Source organism: Aotus nancymaae, unplaced genomic scaffold (assembly GCF_030222135.1).
Source record: "Aotus nancymaae isolate 86718 unplaced genomic scaffold, 86718_ANA_hifiasm-v0.15.2.pri h1tg000057l, whole genome shotgun sequence".
Lineage (NCBI taxonomy): Eukaryota > Metazoa > Chordata > Mammalia > Primates > Aotidae > Aotus > Aotus nancymaae.
Window position 1 is genome coordinate 41,359,227 of NW_026988471.1, and position 26,935 is coordinate 41,386,161.

The 26,935-nt window shown below is 45.5% G+C and overlaps 1 protein-coding gene across 3 annotated transcripts in view; it reads left to right on the forward strand.

Annotated features, from left to right (window-relative positions):
* Nucleotides 1-3,574: 3,574 nt before the first annotated feature.
* MTA3 (metastasis associated 1 family member 3) overlaps nucleotides 3,575-26,935 on the forward strand; it is a 190,684-nt gene continuing 167,323 nt past the window's right edge. For 2 of the 3 annotated variants that reach the window (XM_064364030.1, XM_064364031.1), the window contains exons 1-3: nucleotides 3,575-3,629; nucleotides 5,571-5,638; nucleotides 17,454-17,547. In XM_064364030.1, coding sequence (XP_064220100.1) covers nucleotides 3,602-3,629; nucleotides 5,571-5,638; nucleotides 17,454-17,547 — 190 coding nt within the window. In that variant the 5' untranslated portion in view covers nucleotides 3,575-3,601. Of the gene's footprint in view, nucleotides 3,630-5,570; nucleotides 5,639-11,526; nucleotides 11,686-17,453; nucleotides 17,548-26,935 lie in introns of those variants that run through there. The other variant, XM_064364032.1, reaches the window with a different exon arrangement.

The window sequence follows — 26,935 nt, forward strand, 5'->3', positions numbered from 1 at the left end:
CAGCTATTCAGAAGGCTGAGGCAGGAGAATTGCTTGAGCCTCGGAGGTGGAGGTTGCAGTGAGCCGAGATCATACCATTGCACTCCAGCCTGGGCAGCAAGAGTGAAACTCGGTCTCAAAAAAAAAGAAAAAAAGATTACCACAAGCCTTTGAGGTAGGTATCAATCTGTAGTCACATTTTGTAACCCCTCTTGAGGCTCAGAGGGGTTAAGTAACTTGCTCAAGGTCTTTTTTTTTTTTCTTCTTTTTTTTAAAGATGGGGTTTTACCATGTTGGCCAGGCTGGTCTTGAACTCCTGACCTCAGGTGATCCACCCACCTCAGCCTCCCAAAGTGCTAGGATTACGGGCGTGAGCCACTGCGCCCGGCCTTCAAGGTCTTAGAGTTAAACTGCCAAACTAGGAGTGAAGTTAGGGCTAGTTGATGACAAGTTAGTGGTCTAAACCATGCAGCTAAGAAAGGAGAGGTGGCTTTGCTTTTTTAAAAGTGCAGGCTTTTCTACCCTTCTTTGGTTGGAAGGTTTCATTCACTCTACAAACATTTGCTGAACTCCTTGATGTGTGAACCTCTCTGGAATTAGAACACAGACGAAGTCCTTGCATTCAACTCTTCTGATTCTCTGAGTCCATGATTTATTGGTATTTATTCTTCAGTTACTGAGCATCTACTATGTCAGCTCAGAAGTGTAAGAGGACTTTGGCCTAGGAGGTGGAGATGGAAGAGGCTAAGACATAGAATCTAGAGTAAAAAACGGGCCAGGCGTGGTGTCTCATGCCTGTAATCCCAGCACTTTGGGAGGCCGAGGCAGGAGGATCACAGGGTCAGGAGTTTGAGATCAGCCTGACCAATATGGTGAAACCCTGTCTCTACTAAAAATACAAAAATCAGCCAGGCGTGGTGGCATGCACCTGTAATCCCAGCTACTTGGGAGGCTGAGGCAGGAGAATTGCTTGAACCCAGGAGGCAGAGGTTGCAGTGAGCCGAGATAGTGCCATTGCACTCCAGCCTGGCAACAAAGTGAGACTCCATCTCAAAAAAAAAAAAAAGAGTCAAAAACAGTTTCAAGTTCTGCCACCAACATTACCCCCTGCAATTCCCCCTCAAGTCTATGAAGCTTTTCATGGGGGAGCTTCTGGATAAGGCTGTTCCTAAGGGGACATAGGGAGGAGTTTTCTTGGCATCTTTCACCATTTATTGTGGTTAGCACAGTCATCATAAACACCTGGCAAGAGCACTAAGCTGGGGAAATGAGACAGACACACAATGAATTAACAAAAACAGGGTAATATTTCGGAGGAGGAGAAATTGCTGATGAAAAATTAATGGGAAAACACCCTAAAGCTCGTGATCCACTTCTTTGCACTTTATGGTTTCTAGGTGGCCTTTGCACTTGGAGAAAGACTTTGTGGTTCAGAACATTCTAGGCCAGAGGAAAGGGCTGATTTATAATCCCAATATTGCTGCCAGTTTACTGTGTGATTCCAGGTGAATTATTCAACCTTTATGTGTCAGCTGAGAAAGGGGTGATGTCAGTTTTGTCAGAATGTTTTTTGGTGGGATCTCTGGTAAATGTTGAATGACAGCTATGCAATCTGCGGAACAGAACACTTTTGCTTTATTCTCTGGGTCAGAAATTGACACATGGCTCATATTTTGACACACAGCAGAAAACCCTTGGGAATCTGAGGTTTTCTTGGGTTAAAAAGAAAAGCAAGAGACACCTGTTATTTGCATGGTGCTCTGTGTTCCCTGGTTTACAAACCATTTTCAGATATCACCACAACTGATCCTTTCCACACCTATGAAGGGGAATTAGCGTCCCCATTTTATAGACAAGGAAACAGGTCAGAGTCAATATAATTCAACGGTGCTTTGTTATTTATTTGTATACTTTGCCTCAGCTACGCAGAACATTTTTTTCATCTCAATACTTTGTGATAAGGGACCATCACAAATGTCACCATCAAACAACCAAAACACAACTTCTTTTCTGGGGGCACCTCTTACCCCCGCACAGACCTCAAACTCAAGTTGGCAGCACACAACTGTGTATCACAAGACATTGCAAACAAGCCACCACACAAGTAAATCGTCTTCGTGTTTTTGTTTTTTTTTTTTTTTTGAGACGGAGTTTCTCTCTTGTTACCCAGGCTGGAGTGCAATGGCGCGATCTCGGCTCACCGCAACCTCCGCCTCCTGGGTTCAGGCAATTCTCCTGCCTCAGCCTCCTGAGTAGCTGGGATTACAGGCACGTGCCACCGTGCCCAGCTAATTTTTTGTATTTTTAGTAGAGGCGGCGTTTCACCATGTTGACCAGGATGGTCTCGATCTCATGACCTCGTGATCCACCCGCCTCGGCCTCCCAAAGTGCTGGGATTACAGGCGTGAGCCACCGCGCCCGGCCGTCTTCGTGTTTTTTATGCAGTGATGTCTGGGAGTACTTTGGAATGGACTGTCTTCTCTAAAGAAAGTTATTTTTGGTCGTTTGGGGGATAGCCAGCTAAGATTCAACATTTTTTTTTTGTTTTGTTTTGTTTCTGTGAGAGTAGGAAGGCCGTGAAAACAGAGGTTGTTTAGAGAATTGGCCTGGGACAATAACCATTTAGAAGCTTTAGACACATAACCAGTTAAGTATCCATCAATATCAAGCTGATTGAACAGCATCTCCTCTTCTTGGGGGCGGTGGTGATTGTGAACTGTAGGGCTCTGTTCCCCCATGGACAAAGGAAGCCCCCCACTCCTAAAGGTCCCTTATCTCAGAAGAACAGGCACTGCATATATAGGGCCTGTCTAGAGCCAGGGCCTTTATCTGGGTGTTGGAGAGTTGGTTCTGCTCAGTAGGAATGAACGATGGCGCAGTTAGGGTGGCCTAGAAGGGAGTTTTTCTAGCTCTGTCCCCAGCTGGGTCTCTGGCGAGGCGGAAAGCACGCGGGGTCTTCCTGGTCCCAGAACCTTGCAGGTACCAGGCCGGCCCCATGGACCTCACCAGAAGGAAGGAACCCTGCTGCTTACACTTATTTGCATCCAAGAGTTTGCATTGAGACTGGCGCTTGCCTACTAGGTCAGGCACACGGGGGTTCCCCACGGACGGAAGCAGGGAAGGAGGACCTGTCTCGGGGTGGGCAGGTGATGGGATACCCTGGGTGGGGCAAGAGGCGCTGGGGAGACGCTGAGCCCCAGCCCCAACTCCAATTCTCTAACAGCCCCTGGTCCGCATTTGAGTCCAGACTTCCGCCTCGGCCAGGACCCTGGCCCCAGGGCCCTTCACTTCCAACAAGGCCCCCCACCCTCCCCCCCGCTCCCCATCCCCTCCCCCCAATTCCCGCTGGCCCCACAGCGCTCGGGCCTCCCCGGGCCTCCCTCCGCCCACTCGGCTTCGCTAGCCTGGCGCTGGGGGCGGGCACCAGCCCCCACCCCTCGGCGTCCCCTCCCCTTCACTTCCCCCTCCCCCGCCCCCTCCCTTCCCTCCCTTCCCCCCGGTGGCTAGGCAGTGGCGGCGGCGGCGGCAGCGGCAGCGGCGGTCGAGGCTGAGGCTGAGGCTGAGGAGGCGGCGGCGGCGGCGGGCGGGGCTCGGCTCGGGCTCCGCGGGCGGGCGGGCGGACATGGCGGCCAACATGTACCGGGTCGGAGGTAGGCAGACTCGGCCCGACCCGGCCCGTGTGGGAGCGGGCTCCGGGAGCTGGGGGCCGGGGCGAGCTCACGCCAACTGCCGGGAGCCAAGGCTGCGGGGGCTGAGGGCGCAGGGGGCGGGGGCACCGGGGCCTGCAGAGGGGCCGGGGCTCCCCACCCCCACCCTTTCCCTCCCCTCCCCCCACGGTGGCCCGCGAGGGGTCGGGGCCACCTTCACCCTCTCACCCCACCCCGTCTTTAGGGTCAGGCCTCTACTTGGGGGTACGAATGACCAGACGCCCCCCCCTCCACGAAACCTTCATGGGAGTAGGGCCCGTCGAGCCCCCTGAGAAGGTGGCCGTCTCCTCTCGTGGCTTCTAGGCACTGGAGAGGATGGGGGGACATCCCGTCCCCTGTTCCTTCTCCCCTCAGTGGGAGCCTGGGGTGGGGGTGGGGGCCCAGCCAGGGGCGCAGCTGGACGGGCCTGTTAGCGGGCCGGGGCCCTGCACCTCCCCTTCCTCGCCTCCCCCGTTTCGTTTCTGGTCCAGCCCCCCACAAAGCTTCGTGGGGCCTGGGAACCTCTGCCGGAGGTGGGGAGTTGAGCTCTGCCTGGACGTTTGCTCTGCTGCCTGCCTCCTTCCCAGTCTTCTGCGGAAGAGAGAAATAAGGTCAAACAAACTTTCTCCCTACTCACGACGCCCTCCTCCCTCTTTCCTGGTAAAATAATAATTCAGATAAGTGGCGTGTTTGTATGAGAGACCGGCTCTTCCTTCTCTGCTCATTAGCCGAGCTTCTGATGGATAGTGGTGGGAATGGCCTGGCTAAATGAGGCCACTTTGCAGAAGAGAGCCTCGAAAGAGCCACTAAGATAGACAATAACAGCACAGCCCTGCCTTTCAGATAAACACACAGTGGGAAGTTTCCGGCCAGCCTATTAGATGAGACGAATAGTCACACTTGAAAAATTTTATCCTTTTAGTTGAAAGCCTGCAGCAATTTCTTTTTTTGGGGGGGGGACACGGAGTTTTGCTCTTGTTACCCAGCCTGGAGTGCAATGGCGCTATCTCGGCTCACTGCAGCCTCCACCTCCTGGGTTCAGGCAATTCTCCTGCCTCAGCCTCCCTAGTAGCTGGGATTACAGGCACATGCCACCATGCCCAGATAATTTTTATATTTTTAGTAGAGCCGGTGTTTCACCATGTTGACCAGGATGGTCTTGATCTCTTGACCTCGTGATCCACCCGCCTCGGCCTCCCAAAGTGCTGGGATTACAGGCGTGAGCCACTGCGCCCGGCCCCCTGCAGCAATTTCTTAACCACAAGACATTAAATAGATTTGGATTAAATATGGTAAAAGGGTAAAAAACATTCTGGTATCACCCCCAGAGCACTTTCCCTCTTAGAAGTGATCCCCTTGGCCCCTCTGTTTTCTCGTCTTCCCAGGTAGAGCTGTGGAAAAGTTTGTCAGCGTTCTTCCTCTTACCTGCTCTGCTCACCTAATTTTTTTTTTTTAAGTAGTGATTGAAATGTAGGTTGGACTGTGAAGCCTTTCTCCGTGCTCTGAATGTGTCTTAGGTCAATAGTTTTATGTGAGAGGCAGCCTCCAGGGCAAATTGGATTGGAGGAAAAAGATGTGGAAGTAGTTACAGTACAGAGGACACATGTTTAGTGTGCCCTAACTACACAGTGATAAGAGGTGCCTTTTTTGTTTATTATTAAAGAAATGACATATTGGGACAGAAGTCTAGGAGAACCTGATAAAACGTTGATTGAAATGAAAATGCCAAGAAAATAAAGGTCTGTGAATCGTAGGCAGATGAGAGAATATATTAAGGCTGTTTGCTTTTACCAGTGAATGAATTATGAGCTTAATTTCAAATGTGAATTGCCTAACATTAAAAGTCATGGATTGACAAATCTGAACTTTCTGTTGAAAAGATTAAGTTCTGTACTTCCTTTACAGATTATGTGTACTTTGAGAATTCCTCCAGCAACCCATACCTAATAAGAAGAATAGAAGAACTCAACAAGGTATACACTTAGTGTTCTTAATTTTAATATTAAAAATAATTGTTTTTCCTTGACGGGTGATTGGGTAAAGGGTGGCCTGGCGTAGAGGCTCTTGCCTGCAATTCCAGTACTTTGGGAGGGTGGGCAGGGGGAGACCAGCCTGTGCAACACAGTGAGACCCCCATCTCTATTTTTTTTTAAATTAAATAAAAAATAAACTGGGTAAAGATCATAAGAGGTGGCTCTACTTTCAGTCCCAGACTCTTTGAAAGTTGAGGTTTTAGGCCAGGTGCAGTGGCTCACGCCTATAATCCCAGCACTTTGGGAGGCTGAGGCGGGTGGATCACTTGAGGTCAGAAGTTCAAGATCAGCCTGGCCAACATGGTGAAACTCCTTTTCTACTAAAAAAGTACAAAAAAATTAGTCGGGCATGGTGGCATGCACCTGTAATCTCAGGTACCCAGGAGGCTGAGGCAGGAGAATCGCTTGAACCTGAGAGGTGGAGGTTGCAGTGAGCCGAGATCATGCCATTGCGTTCCAGTCTGGGCAACACAGCAAGACTCCAAAAAAAAAAAAAAGAAAGTTGAGATTTTAGAGAGTTATGCAGAATTCCGAATTCTTAATATTCTTTTGCTTTTTTGTTACTGAATATTCAAAAGTTTGCAGATTCTGAAAGAGCAGTTCACTTCTGTAAGTCAGACCCTTTTTATATTTAGAGTCATAACGGGCCAGGTGCAGTGGCTCATGCCTGTAATCTCAACACTTTGGGAGGCTGAGGCAGGCAGATCACTTGAGGGCAGGAGTTTGAGACCAGCCTGGCCAATAGGTGAAACCCCATTTCTATTAAAAATACAAAAATTAGCCAGGCGTGGTGGTGGGCACCTGTAGGCCCAGCTACTTGGGAGGCTGAGGCAGGAGAATCGCTTGAACCTGGTAGGCGGAGGTTGCAGTAAGTGACAGAGCAAGACTCCGTCTCAAAAAAAAAAAAAAAAAAAATAGAGTTATAATATGTATTTCTCCTTTTTTTTTTTTTTTTTTTGAGACGGAGTTTCGCTCTCGTTACCCAGGCTGGAGTGGAGTGCAATGGCGTGATCTCGGCTCACTGCAACCTCCGCCTCCTGGGTTCAGGCAATTCTCCTGCCTCAGCCTCCTGAGTAGCTGGGATTACAGGCACGTGCCACCATGCCCAGCTAATTTTTTTGTATTAGTAGAGACGGGGTTTCACAATGTTGACCAGGATGGTCTCGATCTCTTGACCTCGTGATCCACCCGCCTCGGCCTCCCAAAGTGCTGGGATTACAGGCTTGAGCCACCGCGCCCGGCCGTATTTCTCCCTTTTTAGCGAATTAATATTTTCCTCTTCTAGGTTTAGAAGGAGGAAGCTAGGGAACATAATATTGAAGGGAATTTGTAAAATTCTGGACTAGACCAAATTGTGTCAGTGGCTCACGCCTGTAATTCCAACTTCGGGAGGCTAAGGTGAGAGGATCTTTTGAGTCCAGAGTTTGAGACTAGCCTGGGTAACATAGGGAAACCCCATCTCCACCAAAAAAAAATAGGCAGGCATGATGGCACATGCCCATAGTCCCAGTTACTTGGGAGGCTGAGAAAGATAGCTTGGGCCTAGGAGGTCAGGGCTGCAGTGAGCTGTGATTGCACCACTGCACTCCAGCCTGGGAAACAGAGTGAGACCTTGTCTCAAAAGAAAAAAATAATATGGTTTTGTTATAATAAATATAAAGTAGCTTTTTTTTTTTTTTTGGAGATGGAATTTCGATCTCGCTGTTCTCACCGCAGCCTCCACCTTCTAGGTTTAAGCGATTCTCCTGTTTCAGCCTTCTGAGTAGCTGAGATTACAGGCATGCACCACCATGCCTGGCTAATTTTTGTATATTTAGTAGAGATAGGATTTTACCATGTTGGCTAGACTGGTCTCGAACTCCAGACCTCAGGTGGTCCGCCTGCCTCGGCCTCCCAAAGTGCTGAGATTACAGATGTGAGTCACATACTTATTTTTTAAAACTATATCCATGTCAGTGCTGTTTGGCAACATAAAAAAAAAAAAGCCATATCCACAGTGATGCTTTTGTTTTCCTCCAGACTACTCTAAGGGTTATGTGGCTTATGAGACTTCATAGTGTTAAAATCTTTGGGTCTATCTAGCTAATACCTTTCCCTCAAGTGCCATCTGGTGACTTGTTCAGTTTTGTCCTGGGAAGCCAAGTCTTACTTAGGACATTCTTAGTTTAAAGAGCCTTGAGACCTTGGTTTGCTTTGGGAATATCATGAGGACTCTGCATTATTTTTATTTTTATTTTATTCCAGAGACAGGGAGATAGAGTCTCACTCTATCACCCAGGCTGGAGTCCAGTGGTAGGATTATAGCTCACTGTAACCTTGAACTCCTGGACTCAAGCAATCCTCCTGCCTCAGCCTCTCAAGTAGCTGGGACTACAGGCATGTACCACCATACTTGGCTACTTTTTTTTTTTTTTTTTTGCTATGGAGTTTCACTTTGTTACCCAGGCTGGAGTATAATGGCATGATCTCTGGTCACTGCAACCTCCATCTGCCAGGTTGAAGTGATTCTCCTGCCTCAGCCTCCTGAGTAGTTGGGATTACAGGTGTCCTCCACCATGCCTGACTAATTTTTATATTTTTGGTAGAGACAGGGTTTCACCATGTTGGCCAGGCTGGTCTCGAACTCCTGACCTCAAGTGATCCACCTGCCTTGGCCTCCCAAAGTGCTGGGATTACAGGCATGAACCACCTTGCCTGGCCTAATTTTTAAATTGTTTGTAGAGATGGAGTCTCATTATTGCTGCCCAGGCTTATCTAGAACTCCTGGCCTCAAGCAATCCCCCATCTTGGACTCTCAAAGCACTGGGATTACAGGCTAGTTGCCTTTGCATTAAAAAAAAAAATTATGTAGTCTTTGAGACCACCAGTTGAAGAGAATGGTCTCAAGTTTAGATCAGCCTGTGGATGGGAACTGTTGGCATGTGATTCTGATCTTTTATGTTATTGATGTAAGGTATAAGTATTGAGGCAACCCCAAACTATTTACTATATCAGTTTAATTAGAAAGTTAATTAGATTCAAATAGAAATGTTGACCTATGAGACCCCATATTCTTTGACTGTCACTGCCCCTCTCTGACTTGCACTTTTGCTGAAAGCAGATGAGAGCTCTGCCTTGCTTATTTGGCGCAAAGCACAGTGGGCTCTTGGCTGTTTCTCCCTGCAGCCATCTTAGGAGGACTGTTTAGTTGTAGCTACCCTACCCCTCATCCCTTGCTCTTTTTTCCATATAATTTATCACCTCCAAATATTCATACTTATTATGTTTACTTTCATTGCCTGTCTTCCTAGAATGTTAGCTTTAGTGATCTTTTCTGTTTTGCCCAGTAATGCATTCTGAGTGCCTTAGAATAGTGGTTGGCACATAGTTAAAGGCATTCACTAAATACTTGTTGAATTAATGAATTTCTGAAATGTCTGATGTTAATGCTTATACATACATAGCTTTACTCTTTACAAACTGCTTCGATTCATTCATTTTGCAAATAATTTTGAGGACCTTCTACCTGCCAGGTACTTTTAGACACTGGAAATGTAAGGGTGATCAAAAACAGGTCTAGTGGAGAGAGACATCAGCCATATAGTCCCACAAGTAAAAGTAAAATTACAGCTGTGCTAAGTTTAGAAATGTCACAGCATGGTGCTCTGGAAACCTAATCTGGGATTCACATTTGTCACCCCTTTGAGCCTCACATAACCTTACACCTTAAGGTAGCTAAATCATGCATTGTCTTGAGGCACATAGTAGCTAAATGATTGGGTTACACATCTTAGGTGAACATGGATTATTTCACACTCCTTTATCATTTCATTGCCATTCACTTCCAAAACATCCTTCTCCTCCATCCTCACCTCCTCCCTGCCCCTACCCCTTGTCAACACAGAGTCATCCATATAATAGCGAGTCTCTGGGGCTGGGGGATGACTGCTGTGAGAGATGGGATTCTTTGTAATTTCACAAAATGGTAGTTTGAATGGCTAATTAAAATATTTACATAGGGTCTTTATTTTGGAATGGATGTGAAGAAGACATCTTATTTTAGATAATTCATTAAGCAAATATTATTGAGTACCTGTTATGTACCAGGCACTTTGCTAGCCTGAGATAGACTGTGAACAAGATGGACATGGTCTACATTCTCATAAGGGAGACACCTGGAAAGACAAGTTGACAGGCATAAAGAAAATAGTAATAGTAATGAATTGTGTTAACTTCTAAGAAGGCAAGAGCTTTGACATAGAGAATGACAAGTCATTTCCTTTAGGTAGGGTGGGAAAGGACATTGAAGTTGAGGCCTAAAGGACGAGAAAGAGGGAACCATGGAAAGAGAGGCCACAAAAGTGTTCTAGATAAAGGCCCTGGGAAGATCGGAGGTGAAATTGGCTAGGTAGGGAAAGTTAACATGCTGGGAAAATCCAAATAATGATTTAAAAATACTTGAAGACAGGCATGGTAGTCTCAGATGTTCCAGAGGCTGAGGCAGGAGGATGGCTTGAGCCTGGGGGTTTGAGACCAGTCTGTGCAACATAGTAAGACCCCCTAGTCTCTTAAAAAAAGAAGAAAAACAAGGCTGGGCTCAGTGGCTCACGCCTGTAATCCCAGCACGTTGGGAGGCCAAGGTGGGCAGATCACCTGAGGTCAGGAGTTCCAGACCAGCCTGGCCAACTTGGTGAAACCCCATTTCTACTAAAAATACAAAATTAGCCCGGTGTGGTGGTGCATGCCTGTAATCCCAACTACTCAGGAGAATCACTTGAACTTGGGATGCGGAGGTTTCGGTGAACCGAGACTGCGCTAGCTGTTGTACTCCAGCCTGGGCGACAAGAGGGAAACTCCATCTCAAAAAACAAACAAACAAACAAAAACCAAAACAAAACCACTGCTAAACTGAAAATTCTTTTTTTTTTTTTTTTTTTTTTTGAGACGGAGTTTTGCTCTTGTTACCTAGGCTGGAGTGCAGTGGCGCGATCTCGGCTCACCGCAACCTCCGCCTCCTGGGTTCAGGCAATTCTCCTGCCTCAGCCTCCTGAGTAGCTGGGATTACAGGCACGTGCCACCATGCCCAGCTAAATTTTTTGTATTTTTAGTAGAGACAGGGTTTCACCATGTTGACCAGGATGGTCTCGATCTCTTGACCTCGTGATCCACCCGCCTCGGCCTCCCAAAGTGCTGGGATTACAGGTGTGAGCCACCGCGCCCGGCCTAAACTGAAAATTCTTACTCTGTTCTGATAAGCCAGGAAAACAAGGGACAAGCGATATTAACCTGTTTCATTACCTTTACTCTGAGTGTTTTTTTTTTTTTTTTTTTAAGATGGGATTTCACCATGATGGCCAGGCTGGTCTTGAACTCCTGACCTCAGGTGATCCACCCACCTCGGCCTCCCAACGTGCTAGGATTACAGGCGTGAGTCACCGCTTCCGGCCTCCTCTGAGTTTTTTTTTTTTTTTTTTTTTTGAGACGGAGTTTCGCTCTTGTTACCCAGGCTGGAGTGCAATGGCGCGATCTCGGCTCACCGCAACCTCCGCCTCCTGGGTTCAGGCAATTCTTCCTGCCTCAGCCTCCTGAGTAGCTGGGATTACAGGCACGCGCCACCGTGCCCAGCTAATTTTTTGTATTTTTAGTAGAGACAGGGTTTCACCATGTTGACCAGGATGGTCTCGATCTCTTGACCTCGTGATCCACCCGCCTCGGCCTCCCAAAGTGCTGGGATTACAGGCCTGAGCCACCGTGCCCGGCCTTTTTTTTTCTTTTTTGATATCTGTGTGCCTTTATTAGCAGAGCCACTACTTGAGGGGGATGAAGCGTGAGGAGTGGGTGGCCCCGATGCCCAGCTGGCCATGCTTCACGGTCTTGTGAGTGATGGAGAACTCGCCCAGGTAGTGGCCGATCATCTCTGGCTTGATCTCTACCTGGTTGAAGGCCTTGCCATTGCAGACACCCACCGTGCTGCCCACCATTTCGGGCAGGATGATCATGTCCCACAGGTGCGTCTTCACTTCCGGCTTCTCTGTGGGCGGTGCCTCCTCCTTGGCCTTGCACAGGCGCTTCAGCAGCGAGTGCTGCTTCTGCAGCAGGCCCGGGTTCAGCTGCTGCAGCTGCCGCCTCTGCCGTACACTGTACAGCTGCATCAGCTGCTGGTAGAACATGTCCAGCAGCTGGTCCAGGTCCACGTCGCGGTAGGTGAACTTGCGGAAGATCTGCTGCTTCTGCTGTACCTCTGCCATCTTGCTGGATCCTCAGAAAAGCGGCAATCACTATTTTTATAAAAAAATTTCTTTTATAGAATGATCCCTGTTTTTTTTACATTGTTAACTCCTGTTTGCAGTGTTATATGCTTAGTTTGGAAGCAGGACTGCACCTTGGGCAACATGGTGAAACCTTGTTGCTATAAAAATTGAAAAATTTGCTGGGCAAGGTGTTTTGCGCCTGTATTCCCAGCTACTTGAGAGGCTAAGGTGGGAGGATCTCCTGAGCCTGTGGAGGTCAAGGCCGTGATTGTATCATTGCACTCCAGCCTGGGTGACAGAGTGTGAAAATAAAGAAAGCAGGACTTCGATATTTTCTTTTTTTTCCCCTCATTACGGTAATAGATTTCTGCCTCAATTTTTTTCCCTAAATGTTTCAGAAAGTTTTAGGTGCGAAGCTAAATATCTGTTGATGAACACAGTTCAATATTGTTTATCTTACATTTTTCTTTTCCTTTCCCCTAGTGTGTACTCACATATAGTGAAGATGATTATTTGGATGTAGAATATAAGATTAAATTAAAAAAAAACTCTGGTAAATATTGTTCTTTATTTCTTATTTCTTTTTTTTTTTGAGACGGAGTTTCACTCTTGTTGCCCAGGATGGAGTGCAATGGTGCAATCTTGGCTCACTGCAACCTCCACCTCCCAGCTTCAAGCAATTTTGCTGCCTCAGCCTCCCGAGTAGGTGGGATTGCAGGCATGCACCACCACGCCCGACTAATTTTGTATTTTTAGTAGAGACGAGGTTTCCCCCTGTTGGTCAGACTGGTCTCGAATTCCTGACCTCAGGTGATCCGCCTGCCTTGGCCTCCCAAAGTGCTGGGATTACAGGCGTAAGCCACTGTGCCTGGCCTCTTATTTTTAATTTTAATTAAAAAAATAAATAAATAGAGAGTGGGTTTCACCATGTTGCCCAGGCTGGTCTCAAATTCCTGGGCTCAAGCCATCTACCCACCTCAGCCTCCCGAAGTTCTGATAATAACAGGTATGAGCCACCACACCCAGCCAGAATAACATACTTTCTAAGTCTGGGATAGAAACAGACATGAGTGGCTGGGTGCAGTGGCTCATGCCTGTAATCCCAGCACTTTGGGAGGCTGAGGCCAGTGGATCACAAGGTCAGGAGTTCGAGACCAGCCTGGCCAACATGGTGAAACCCCATCTCTACTAAAAATACAAAAATTGACTGGGTGTGGTGGCAGACGCCTGTAATCCTAGCTACTTGGGAGACTGAGGCAGGAGAATCACTTGAAACTGGAAGGTAGAGGTTACAGTGAGCCCAGATCGTAGCACTGCACTCCAGCCTGGCCAAGAAGAGCGAAACTCTGTCTCAAAAAAATAGAAACAGACATGAGTATGACATTGGCTGAAATTATTTTAGAGCTTCAGAAAAGCTCTTTTATTATTGCTGGAGGATATTTTAGTGAATATGTTTGGCAGAGTGGAACTTTAAGAGGCTGCAACTTAAATGGGGAAGAGAACACAGGAAAAAAATCAGTATTCATTGTGGGCTCTTCTTTACACATGTTCCCACTTTTCTTTCCCACCTGTGGCTTTTTACTCATGTCCACCTTTTTTCCTAGAATGTTCAGTCCTCCAGGCTTTACCTGTTGGACTCCTTTCCTTCTTTCCTAGCCCACTAAGGACCCTTCACCCATTTCCTCCTTCATGAAGCTTTTTCTGTTTCTCCCTCAACAGGTTGTACTTTGTTCCTGATTCCATCACCGAAAAATGGAGTCTGGAGCAGAAAGGAAGGGGTAGAGGAAAACAGGGCTGAGCATATCGACGGGAATGCTTTTCTTTCTTTCTTTCTTTTTTTTTTTTTTCTTTTTTGAGACAGGATTTTGTTCTGTCACCCAGGCTGGGAAGTACAATAGTGTGACCTCAGCTCACTGCAACCTCTGTCTCCTGGTTTCAAGCGATTCTTCTGCCTCAGTCTCCCAAGTAGCTAGGATTACAGGCATGCACCACCATGCCTGGCTAATTTTGTATTTTTAGTAGAGACGGGTTTCACGTTAGCCAGGCTGGTCTTGAACTCCTCACCTCAAGTGATCTGCCTTCCTTGGCCTCCCAGAGTGCTGGGGTTACAGGTGTGAGCCACCATGCCAGGCTGGAGTGCTTTACTTTTATGCTTTAGAGTTGGTAAAGGGTATGTGTGTGTGTGTTGCCCAGGATGAAGTATAGTGGTGTGATCATGGCCCACTGCAGCCTCAACCTCCTTGGTTCATGTGACCCTCCTGCATCAGCTTCCAGAATAGCTGAGACTACAGGCTCATGGCACTGTGCCCAGCTAATTAAAAAAAATTTTTTTTGTAGAGATGGGGGTCCCATTGTGTTGCTCAGGCTGGTCACAAACTTTTGGGTTTAAAAGATTCTCCACCTCCACCTCCCAAAGTGCTGGGATTATAGGCATGAACCACTGTGCCTGGCCTAGTGATTATTTTGGGTTTCTTCTGTTTCTGTTTTTGTTTCTTCTGTTTCCCTATGTTGCCCAGGCTGGTCATGAACTCCTGGGCTTGAGCAATCCTCCTGCCTCTGCCTCCCAAAGTACTGGGATTATAGATGTGAGCCACCACACCTGGCTTTGATGAAGGTTTTTAGTCAGGTGTGATAGGCGATGGCATGGGACTAGGCATCCTTGCGGGGGTGGAGGTTCCATGAGCCTGGCAGCATGTACGCCCAGTGTCAGGTCAGTACTTGGCTTACAGGAAGGGTTGAGAGAAATTTGGTGGATTGAAAGGTTGGGCGCAATGGCTCATGCTTGTACTCCCAGCAGTTTGGGAGGCTGAGGGAGGATCCCTTGGATCTGGGAGTTCGAGACCAGCCTGGGCAACATAGTGAGGCTCCGTCTCTACAAAAAAAGTAGGCTGGATGTGTTAGTGCACTGGTGGTCCCAGCTGCTCCGGAGGCTGAGGCAGGAGGGTCACTTGAGCCCAGGAGGTCGAGGCTACAGCGAGCTGTGATTGTGCCACTGGACTCTAGCCTGGGTGACAGAGTAAGACTCTATCTCAAAAAAAAAAAAAAAAAAAAAATACAAGCCCCTGCTGGGTGCACTGTCTCCTCTAGCCTTGTAGTCCTGGCTATCTGGGAGGATCACTTGTGTCCAGGAGTTCAAATCTGTCAGTAATTGAGGATTACACCTGTAAATAATCACTGCACTCCTGCCTGGACAGTATAGTGAGATCCTGTCTGAGAAACAAAATATAAGCCCTAATTTTTTTTTATTATTAGGATTAAGGTATAAAATGAATTCTTAATTGCTATAATACACTTAGTCTCAAACCTCATGCTCATTTCATTAAATGCCATTAACAGTTGTGGACTGGGACTGGGCTGTAGAACCATGAATAACCATGCTTCAGAAGAATACTGGAGAGTGTGTGTTTGTAGAGGCAAAGAGGAATATGGTAACTGTAAGCTACCTAGTAGCCAAGTGAATGCATGGTCCAGAAGAGAATATTTATTTTGAACTATGCTCCCTGCTCCCTATGCAGGTTTAAATAAGAATTTAATTAGCTTTGTAAGGCTGGGTGCAGTGGTTCATACCTGTAATCCCAGCACTTTGGGAGGCCAAGGTGGGCGGATCACCAGAGGTCAGGAGTTCAAAACCAGCCTGGCCAACATGGTGAAACCCTGTCTCTTAAAAAAAAATACAAAAATTAGCCAGGCATGGTGGCAGGCGCCTACAACCACAGCTACTTGAGAATTGCTTGAACCTGAGAGGTGGAGGTTAAAGTAAGCTGAGATTGCACCACTGCCCTCCAGCCTGGGTGCCAGAGTGAGACCCTGTTCCCACCCTGGAAAAAAGAGTGGCTTTGTATAGCATTCCTATTGGAGGAACTCACTAGTGAGGCAGAAAAAAACATGCCTTGAAAGTATTGCTTTGGAGTTTTTGTTTTTTGTTTTTGAGATGGAGTCTCACTCTCACCCAGGCTGGAATGCAATGGCTTGGTCTCCGCTCACTGCAATCTCTGCCTCCCGGGTTCAAGTGATTCTCTCTCCTCAGCCTCCCGAATAGCTGGGGCTACAGGTGCATGGCACCACACCTGGCTAATTTTTATATTTTTAGTAGAGACAGGGTTTCACTATGTTGGCCAGGCAGGTGTTGAACTCCTGACCTCACAATCTGCCCACTTCGGCCTCCCAAAGTGCTGGGATTACAGGTGTAAGCCACTGCACTCAGCCTGGATTTTTAATGTCTCAAGAAGTGACAAAAACAATATTGAAAATTCAAAGCAACAGTTTCAAAGCTTATTTCAAGAAGATAAAAATGACCCAGAGCTTATATTTGAAGTCATAGATATATTTTATTTTATTTACATGGAAATCCTGGCCTGTTGAATTAGCAGATTGATGGATCATTACTTCTGGAGAATGTATTTGATCACAGTATTATGAAATATAGAAGCATTTTGGTTAGGAATTTAATATGATTTCAATTTTAAGGGGCACTGTTTCTACAGGACTGTTTCTCAATCTAAAATACTGCTGCTGAACTTCATAAAATTGACAAATTTACTGTAGCACTTACATATTCTTCTTTGTATTTGAGTATATCTGTAAGACCAGAGAAATTTCTAAAAATTTATTCTCACATTTGTTTGAAAATGGAAATCACAATAGCATTTTATTATAATCTGTGTGTTTTTATAGGGAACTTTGTAATGACTGATTGACCTTCTTGAGAGCTCTCAGAATTTTAGAGAATAGGAGAGCAGGAGCCTGGGCCCCACCTGCAGTAAATGGCAGCATAACTGAATTTTTTTTTGAAGCTGTTGTACTTTGGAAGAACCTAACTGAATATTGATTGCATTGTAGACTGTAGCCAAAAAGAAATGAAAGTTTCAGCATTCATAACTTGGAGTTTTTAATATTTTTAGATGTAAAAGTAAACTAAGTACTGCTTAGAATATTGTCTCTTATTTTGTAGACTTTCTTGGGCTAGAGAATTTTTTTCCAGGTCACCTGGTCTATTCTGCATGATAGCTACCTCCTACCTTCAGAGTTTCACTGTCATGGAGCATGGGATACTTAGGGGAGTGCTTGGTGATTTTACACTTAGATTGTGTTTTCTGGGAATGTGTTTGGATGAGGTATGTTTAAATGACTGAAATAAATTATTTCCGTCAGTTGTGGCTTTAAAATTGGGTGGATTAGTTTCTTTTACCTTTTTTTTTTAGGTTAGTTAATTGAAGCAGTGGGGGTATTAGTTTCTTAAAGCTAATCAGTGTTAACTGTGTCTGGCTTTAATCATTAAAGCAGTCTAATCAGTTTAGTTTAATTAATGCCAGTGTTATTATATGTTTGACATTCCAGTTGTGCTTGGAAGCAGAACAAATGTTGCTCATCCTTATTTGAATCTTTTAGCTCTGTGGTTATCCTGAAGTTGTGGTTGGCACAGTGTTAATGAGCATGATCTTATAATTGTGCTGTATCTAGTTTTGTTTTATAAATTATTTGACTCTAATATTCAGTACAAATGACTTATTTTTCTTATCTCTTAGACTGCAAGTGGCAACGTGGAAGCAAAAGTAGTATGCTTTTATAGACGACGTGATATTTCCAACACACTTATAATGCTCGCAGATAAGCATGCTAGTAAGTAATTTTTCTCTGATTAAAAAAATGTTTAAGTCTTGTGTTTTTCATGATGAGGTGGAAACGTGCTTATTCTTACCGGAAGCCTTTTGCTTGTCCATTTATCTTCCTTGTAATTTTGATGGGAGTAAAATAAGTGATACTAACTGAAACCAAACACTGGTGTTTGGTTGTAGTGTATATGTGTATATTTGTGTGTATGTAATTTTATATATATACACACACACCACACACACACACACACACACACACACATACACACACACACACACACACACACATACACACACACACACACACACACACACATTTTGAAGACAAAGTCTTGCTTTGCCATCCAGGCTGGAGTGCAGTGGCATGATCATGGCTGACTGCAGCCTCAAACCCATGGGCTCAAGTGATTCTCCTGCCTCATCCTTGCAAGTGCTGGGATTACAGACATGAGCTACCAGGGCTGGCCTGGTATATAGTGCTTTAGGTTGCATCACATTTGTTAATTGGTGAAAATGTTCACATAGAAGCCCTTTGTAAATAGGCGCTAGCAGGCCAGGCGTGGTGGCTCACGCCTGTAACCCAAGCACTTTGGAGGCCAAGGCGGGCAGATCACCTGAGGTCGGGAGTTCAAGACCAGCCTGACCAACATGGTGAAACCCCATCTTCTATTTAAAAAAAAAAGGCTTTAGCAAATAATCAGGGTAGTGCCTTGCCATTTCCTGTTTTCAGTGGTGTTTTTTCTTTTGAATAGAGATAGAATCTTGCTATATTGCCCAGACTGGTCTTGAACTCTAGGCCTAAGTGATCTCTCACCTTGGCCTCTCAAAGTGCTGAGATGACATGCATGAGCCACTGGGCCTGGTCCAGTGGTAGTTTTGTGAGGATACAGATGGGAGAAATTTATACTTCACTGGTGTTTTGGTTGATGTTTTTTCCCCTCTAAAACAACTGAATAACTTAGTTTTTTGACAAGGGGGACTGGGTCTTACTGTGTTGCCCTGGCTGGAGAGTGCCGTGGCACAATCATGGCTCACTGCAACCTTGACCTTCCAGGCTCAAGCAATCCCCCAACCTCAGCCTCCAGAGTAGCTGGGTCCATAGTTGTGTACCACCATACCAGGCTAATTAAAAAAAAAAATGTGTTACAGAGATAGAGTCTCTCTATGTTTCCCAGGCTGGTCTGGAACTCTTGGGCCCAAGTGATCCTCCTGCCTCGGCTTTCCAAAGTGCTTGGATTATTGGTGTGAGCGACTACATCCAGCCAGATTACTTTCCCCCGCAGCGTTTAAGTTCAGGGGTACATGTGCAGGATGTGCAGGTTTGTTATACAGTTAAATATGTGCCGTGGTGATTAGCTGCACAGATCATCCCATCACCCAGGTATTAAGCCCAGCATCCATTAGCTATTCTTCCTGATGCCATCCCTCTTCCCATCCCCACCCCCATGAATTTTTTTCTTCCTAATGTTTCTTATGATATGTTTATTGTCTTAGATATGTATGAAAATAAAAGTTTGCCAGAAAAAGAAGTATAAGGTAGCATTTAGGTGTGGAGAACCCTAAGCTTTTCTGTGTAGTTTAATCTTACTCTGAATTCCCCAGTCTCCCTCAGTCAATAGTTTTGACATATTTTAGCCCCTTTTCTAAAAAATTTTTATTTATTTATTTATGAAACAGAGTCTTGCACTGTTGCCTGGGCTGAGTGCACTGGTGTGATCTCTGCTCACTACAACCTCCTACTCCCAGGTTCAAGCGATTCTCCGGCCTTAGCCTCCCAAGTAGCTGGGATACAGGCACCTGCCATCACACCTGGCTAATTTTTTTTTGTATTTTTAGTAGAGATGGGGTTTCGCTATGTTGGCCAGGATGGTCTTGAATGCCTGACCTCGTGATCCACCAGCCTTGGCCTCCCAAAGTTCTGGGATTTCAGGCGTGAGCCACCGTGCCTGGCCTATTTATTTAATTAATTTATTTCTGAGACAGAGTCCTGTTCTGTCACCTGGGCTGGAGTGCAGTGGCACCATCTTGGCTCACTGTAACCTCTACCTCCCAGGTTCAAGCGATTCTCCTGCTTCAGCCTCCTGTGTAGCAGGGATTACAGGCATGTGCCATCATGCATGGCTAATTTATATATTTTTAGTAGAGGTGGGATTTCGCCACATTGGCCAGGCTGGTCTGGAACTCCTGACCCCAGGTGATCCACCCGCCTCCGCCTCCCAAAGTGCTGGGATTATAGGCATACGCCACCATGCCCAGCTAACTTTTGTATTTTTAGTAGAGATGGCATTTCACCATGTTGGCCAGGCTGGTCTCGAACTCCTGACCTCAGGTGATTCACCCGCTTCAGCCTCCCAAAGCGCTGGGATTATGGTTGTGAGCCATCCTACCTGGCCACTTTGATACTTTGATTTAAAATCACTGTGGTCTTGAGGACCCTGAAGCTCTTGAAATGTCCTGGTATGGGTGTAAGGGAGGCTGGTGTTTGCAAAGGTTTGTTCTGAGTCTGCTTGAGAGTCCCTGCCCTGCTGTGTCATTGGTTTAGCTAGGCAAGTTGTCTCATAAGTTAAATTTTTACTGTATTTTCTCTTGTAATTCATAGTGCTTTTCTGTTTCTGTATAGAAAGTGTTCATTATTTTCAGTTGGTTGCTGACATGTAAAAGAAAAATGTGTCCATTATGATATGAGTTCTGTCATGTTTACGAATTACATATTCAGCATATCAAGGCTTCACATTTGCTACTGATATGAGAACAAAACATTGCTTTAAAAAAACCCACCAGGCTGATGTTGAACTCCTGGGCTCAAGGGATCCTCACAAAGTGCTGGGATTACAGATGTGAGTCACCATGCCTGGTCCAAAATTGAAATTGCTTTTTTATTTCTCTCTTTCTGTTTTTTTTTTTTTTTCTTTTTTTTGAGACAGAGTCTCACTTTGTCACCAGGCTGGAGTGCAGTGGTGCGATCTTGGCTCACTGCAACCTCCACCTCGTTGAAACGATTCTTCCGCCTCAGTCCCCTGAGTAGCTGGGACTACAGGCGTGTGCCACCACACCCAGCTAATTTTTGTAGTTTTAGTAGAGATGAGGTTTTTCACCATGTTGGCCAGGATGGTCTCAATCTCCTGACTTCGTGCTCCCCCTGCCTTGGCCTCCCAAAGTGCTGTGATTACAGGCATGCACCACTGTGCCTGGCCCCTTTCTGTTTTTTCTTTTCTTTTTGTTTTAGAGACAGGGTCTTACTCTGTTGCCCTGGCTGGAGTGCAGTGGCAGGATCATAGCTCACTTCCACCTTGAATGCCTTGGCTCAAGAGATCTTCCTGCCTCAGACTCTAGAGTAGCTAACTGGGAGTACAGGTGCCTCCCACCGTGCCTAGCTAATTAAAAAAACATTTTTTTTTGTTTGGTAGAAATGGGGTCTTGTTATGTTGACAGGGTGGGTCTCCAACTCTTGGCCTCAAGCAATCCTCCCACCTCAGCCTCCCAAAGTGTTGGGATTACAGGTGTGAGCCACTGCACCCAACTAGCAACAACTTTAAAATCTAGATTACAAGCATGATTAAATCTAAAGTATATGAATATAAATGAGATTTTAAAAAAATTTATTTATTTATTTTGAGACGGAGTTTTGCTCTTGCTGCTCAGTCTAGGGTGCAATGGCATCATGATCTCAGCTCACTGCAATATCCGTCTTCCAGGTTCGAACGATTCTCTTCCCTCAGCCTCCCGGGTAGCTGGGATTACAGGCATGCGCCACCATGCCTAGCTAATTTTGTAGTTTTAGTAGAGATGGGGTTTCTCTATGTTGGTTGGGCTGGTTGGTCTTGACCTCTCCACCTCAGGTGATCTGCCCGCCTTAGCATCCCAAAGTGCTGAGATTACAGGCATGAGCCACTGCGCCCGGTGAAATGTGACATTTTATCCTTCTTAAGTTTATGTTGTAAATGGTGAATAAAATCCAAATAATTTTGCATATATACTTTAATATATTAAGTTTATAGATTTTCGTTATAACCAAAATACCTGATTAGTATGTTACTCTAAAAAGTAATATCTTGGGCAGGAGTGGTGGCTCACACTGGTAATCTCACCATTTAGGGAGGCCAAGTTGGGAGGATTGCTTGAAGGTAGGAGTTTGAGACCAGCCTGGCCAGCTTAACAAGACCCTAGCTCTATTAAAAAAAGATTGTTAAAAAAAAATTGTTGCTGCAAAAGTAGTGAGAGGTAATGATTTTTAGAGGGTCTGCTCACTGTTGGTAGAGCATCTGCTAACTGGAGAGTCTCAGCATGAACAGCATCTTGGTCCTGTCTATTTTAGGATTGAATATGTAGAAAATTAGTTTCTTCCTAATTGATTAGCCTCTTGATATTAACTCATAGAAAATAAATTTTAAGAGACTTAAGCATCAAGCAAATGATGTAGTAGCCATCATGTAGTTTTCTTTCTTTTTTTTTCCCCTTTGCTTCCCACTTTTATGCATTTTAAAGAAAGACCTGGGTTCAGATTCTTGTTGGCTATTTACTGCTTGACATAGGAAAATTTCATAACTTTTTAGTGATTTCCGTTTTTTCTCATCTGTAAAATAGAGATTAGAGAAATTATTTCATTTTATGTATAGATGTATTTTACCACCAAAAAATGGGGAGAAAATGACACCAATATTGATGTGAGGATTATGACATAAGGCACAACTCATAGTAGGTGTGGAATAAGTGTCAGATGGTTGGTTTTCTACCTACTCATAAATTTGTAGATCATCACTGTGGTTGGATTACTTCTATGTACATTTTTGGTTGATTTTACTTTCAAAGGCAACTATATATCCATGAATGGTGGAGTTAGATGTAGCTTACTGTATTTCTGTTGGTATTGACTAAAACAGGTGCAGAGAGCACATAAAGTTGTCTGAAGAGCTCATGTTTTATGAGGAGTTTTTTAAGGGAGAATTAATGGAGAAAGTGTTATTAGAATGAGTTCAAAACTGGAGTCTTGAGTGTGGATGCCACTTAATTTTCCTGAACCTTGGTTTTTCCATTTAAAAAACTCTTCTCATTATGGACTCTTTTATCTTTTGAGACACGGTCTCACTCTGTCGCCCAGGCTGGAGTGCAGTGGCACAATCTTGGCTCCCTGCAGCCTCCCTGGTTTAAGCAGTTCTCATGCCTCACGCCACCATGCCTGGCTAATTTTTTTATTTTGCGTAGAGACGGGGTTTGCTGTTTGCAAAGGTTTATTCTGAGTCTGCTTGAGAGTCATTGCCCCACTGTGTCATTGGTTTAGCCAGGCAAGTTAAGTTGTCTAAACCTCCGTCTCCCGGGTTCAATCAGTTGTACCTCAGCCTCCTGAGTAGCTGGGATTATAGGCATGCACCACCACACCTGGCTAATTTTGTATTTTTAGTAGAGACAGAGTTTCTCTATGTTGGTCAGGCTGGTCGTCTCAAACTGCTGACCTTAGGTGATCCGCCTACCTCACCTCCCATAGTGTTGGGGTTGCAGGCATGAACCACTGTGCCTAGCCTGGGGTATACTTAAGAATGAAAAAAAAAAAAAAGCAAACAATATGTAGGGCATACTTGGGGGAAAAAAAAAGAAAAAAAGGAGTACTTACTTGTTACTGATTTTCTTTCTTTTTTGTTTTTTTTTGAGATGGGGTCTTGCTCTGTTACCCAGCTGGAGTTCAGTGGCATGATCTCTGTTCACTGCAACCTCCTTCTCCTGGGTTCAAGTGATTCTTCTGCCTCAGCCTCCCATGTTCCTGGGACTACAGGTGCTCACCACCACACCTGGCTAATTTTTATATTTTTAGTAGAGGTGGGGTTTCACCATCTTGGCCAGGCTGGTCTCAAACTCTTGAAATGATCCACCCATCTTGCCCTCCCAAAGCACTGGGATTACAGATGTGAGCCACCACACATGGCCTGATTTTCTTTTTAAAGGTAAGTTCACTAAAAACCAGAGTATACGGTGGCTAATGCCTATAATCCCAGCACTTTGAGAGGCTGAGGCAGGCGAATCATGAGGTCAGGAGTTCGAGACAAGCCTGGCCAATATGGTGAAACCCCATCTCTACTAAAAATACAAAAGTACAAAAAACAGAATATATACTTTTTGTTTTAAAAGCAATCTTGTTTCTCTAAATCTGTTAGAAATGGATTTTTGTTGTTGTTGTTGTTGTTGTTAGTGACAAGGGATTGCTCTTTTGCCTTGGAGTATGCTCAATCACAGCTCATTGCATCCTCAACCTCCTGGGCCCAAGGAATCATCTCATCTTAGCCTCCAGATTAGCTGGGACTACAGGTGGATGCCACCATGTCTGGCTAATTTAAATTATTTGTAGAGATAGGTCTCTTATTTTTGAATATGTGTTACTGAGAAGACCTGGGTGTGGTAGCTCATGCCTGGAGATCACCTGAGGTCAGGAGTCTGAGAGCAGCCCAGCCAACGTGTTGAAACCCTGTTTCTATTAAAAATACAAAAAATCAGCCAGGTGTGGTGGCACGCGCCTGTAGTCCCAGCTACTTGGGAGGCTGAGGCAGGAGAATCACTTGAACTTTGGAGCTAGAGGTTGCAGTGAGCTGAGATCACGACACTGCACTCCAGCTTGGGTGATGGTAAGACCCCATCTCAAAAAAAAAAAAAAGAATATTAAATGTAATTTTTTTTTTTTTTTGAGATGGAGTTTTGCTCTTTTAGCCCAGGCTGGAGTGCAATGGCATGATCTCGGCTTACTGCAACCTCTGCCTCCTGAGTTCAAAGCGATTCTTCTGCCTCAGCCAGCTGGGCTTACAGATGTGCGCCACCACACTCGGCTAATTTTGATTTTGAGATGGAGTCTCCCTCTGTCACCTAGGCTGGAGTTCAGTGGTCCAATCTCTGCTTACTGTAACCTCTGCCTCCTGGGTTCAAAGTGATTCTCTTGCTTCAGCCTCCCGAGTAGCTGGGACTACAGGTGTGTGCCACCACGCCCAGCTAATTTTTGTGTTTTTAGTAGAGACAGGATTTTACCCTGTTGGCCAGGATGGTCTCCAACTCTTGACCTCAGGTGATCCACCTGCCTCGGCCACCCAAAGTGCTGGGATTACAGGCACGAGCCACTGTGTCCGGCCCTGAGATAGTTCTTTTATTTACTCATGTTCACTCTGTTTCCCCCTCCTCTTTACTACCACACACGTATACTTAGAGCTTTGTGGAAGGGGAAAAGGGAAGAAGATGGGAAGGTTTATTTCTATCTACTCAGAATCATAGAACCAGTATTGGCTGCCATAGTGAATTGGGAAGAAGCTGATCTTGCAACCTGAAGTCTTGCTCTTGTAGCTTACTCATTTATTGACAATTCTGCAATCTTTGTATCATTGTAAGAAGGATTAGAAAGTGGTGTTGACAGTATTTTTTTTTTTAGGCAGTGTCTCACTCTGTTGCCCAGGCTGGAGTGCAGTGGTGTGATCTTGGCTCACTGCAATCCCTGCCTCCTGGACTCAAAGTGATCCTCCTACCTTAGCCTTTAGAGTAGCTGGGACTACAGTAACGTACCACCATGTCTGGCTAATTTTTAAAAAATTTCTTTTCTAGAGAGAGAGTCTCACTGTATTACCTAGGGTGTTCTCAAACTCGTGGGCATTTTAGCCACTGTGTCTGGGCTAAAATAACATTCATATTCAAAGTTTTGGTGTCAAAGGTCATAATGGGAACTTAATTTTTTTGACATTCACGTAGTGTATAATTAAGAATTAAAAGGATCGTATAGTTCAAGACCAACTTGGGCAACATAATAAGACCCTGTTTCTGTTCTTAAAAAGAAAAAAAAAGAATTCAAAGAACATAGAGACTGGGTGTGGTGGCTCACACCTGTAATCCCATTACTTTGAGAGTCTGAGGTGGGTGGATCACCTGAGGTCAGAAGTTCGAGACCAGCGTGGCCAACATGGTGAAACCCTCATCTCTATTAAAACTACAAAATTGGCCAGGCGCTGTGGCTCACGCCTGTAATCCTAGCACTTTGGGAGGCCAAGGCGGGTGGATCACGAGATCAGGAGTTTGAGACCAGCCTGGCCAAGATGGTGAAACCCTGTCTCTACTAAAAATACAAAAATTAGCTGGGTGCCGTGGCGGGCCCCTGTAATTCCAGCTACTCGGGAGGCTGAGGCAGGAGAATTGATTGAACCTGGGAGGTGGAGTTTGCATTGAGTGGAGATCACGCCACTGCACTCTTGCCTGGGTGACAGAGCAAGACTCTGTCGAAAAAAAAAAAAAAAGTTGGGCTTGGTTGGTGGCAGGCGCCTATAATCCCAGCTACTTGGGTGGCTGAGGCAGGAGAATCGCTTGAACTTGGGAGGTGGAGGGTGCAGTGAGCCGGGATGGCACCATTGCCCTCCAGCCTGGGGGACAAGAGTGAAACTTGGTATCAAAGAAGAAAGAAAAAACAAAAAAGAACATAGAATGTTTAATATGTTTATAGGGTCTTCAGACTAAAAAGGGATTCTTTTTTCTTTTAGCCATGTGTCACTAGGGATTTCCTTTTTTTTTTTTTTTTTGAGACAGGGTCTTGCTCTGTCACCCAGGCTGGAGAGAAGTGTCTGATGCAATCTTGGCTCACTGCAACCTCTGCCTCCTGGGTTCAAGCAATTCTCCTGCCTCAGCCTCCCAAGTATCTGGGACTACAGGCATGCACCACCATGCCTGGCTAATATTTGTATTTGTAGTAGAGACAGGGTTTCACCATGTTGGCCAGGCTGGTCTTGAACTCCTGATGTCAGGTGATCCGCCTGCCCCAGCTTCCCAAAGTGCTGGGTTTACAGGCGTGAACCACCACGCCCGGCGTCTAAAAAGGGATTTTTAGCCAGACATGGTGGCTCACGCTTATAATCTCGGCACTTTGGGAGGCTGAGGTGGGCGATGTCAGGAGATGAAGGCCATACTGGCTAACACTGTGAAACTCCGTCTCTACTAAAAATACAAAAAAATTGGCTGGGCATGGTGGCACGAGCCTGTAGTCCCACCTACTTGGAACGCTGAGGCAGGAGAATCGCTGAAACCCGGGATGCGGAGGTTGCAGTGAGGCGAGATCGGGCCACTGCACTCCAGCCTGGGCTACAGGCAAGACTCTGTCTAAAAAAAAAAGGGGGGTGGGGGATTTTTATATAAGAATTGGCACCTTTTGTAAAAGATTTAATATGTTTATAGGGTCTTCAGACTAAAAGGATTTTTATGTAAGAATGGGCACCTTTTGTATAAGATTTATAATGAGGAATCACAATTGATTGTTGCTTCAAATTACGGAAAGTGGATGTTTAAATACATCTGCTGTGTCCTTTCTGGCTTTCTTCTCTGGTGGTTAGTGCATTCTGGGTGCTCAGTGTTCTTTAGTGTTGGGGACATGGTCTTGATCATCTTTCCAG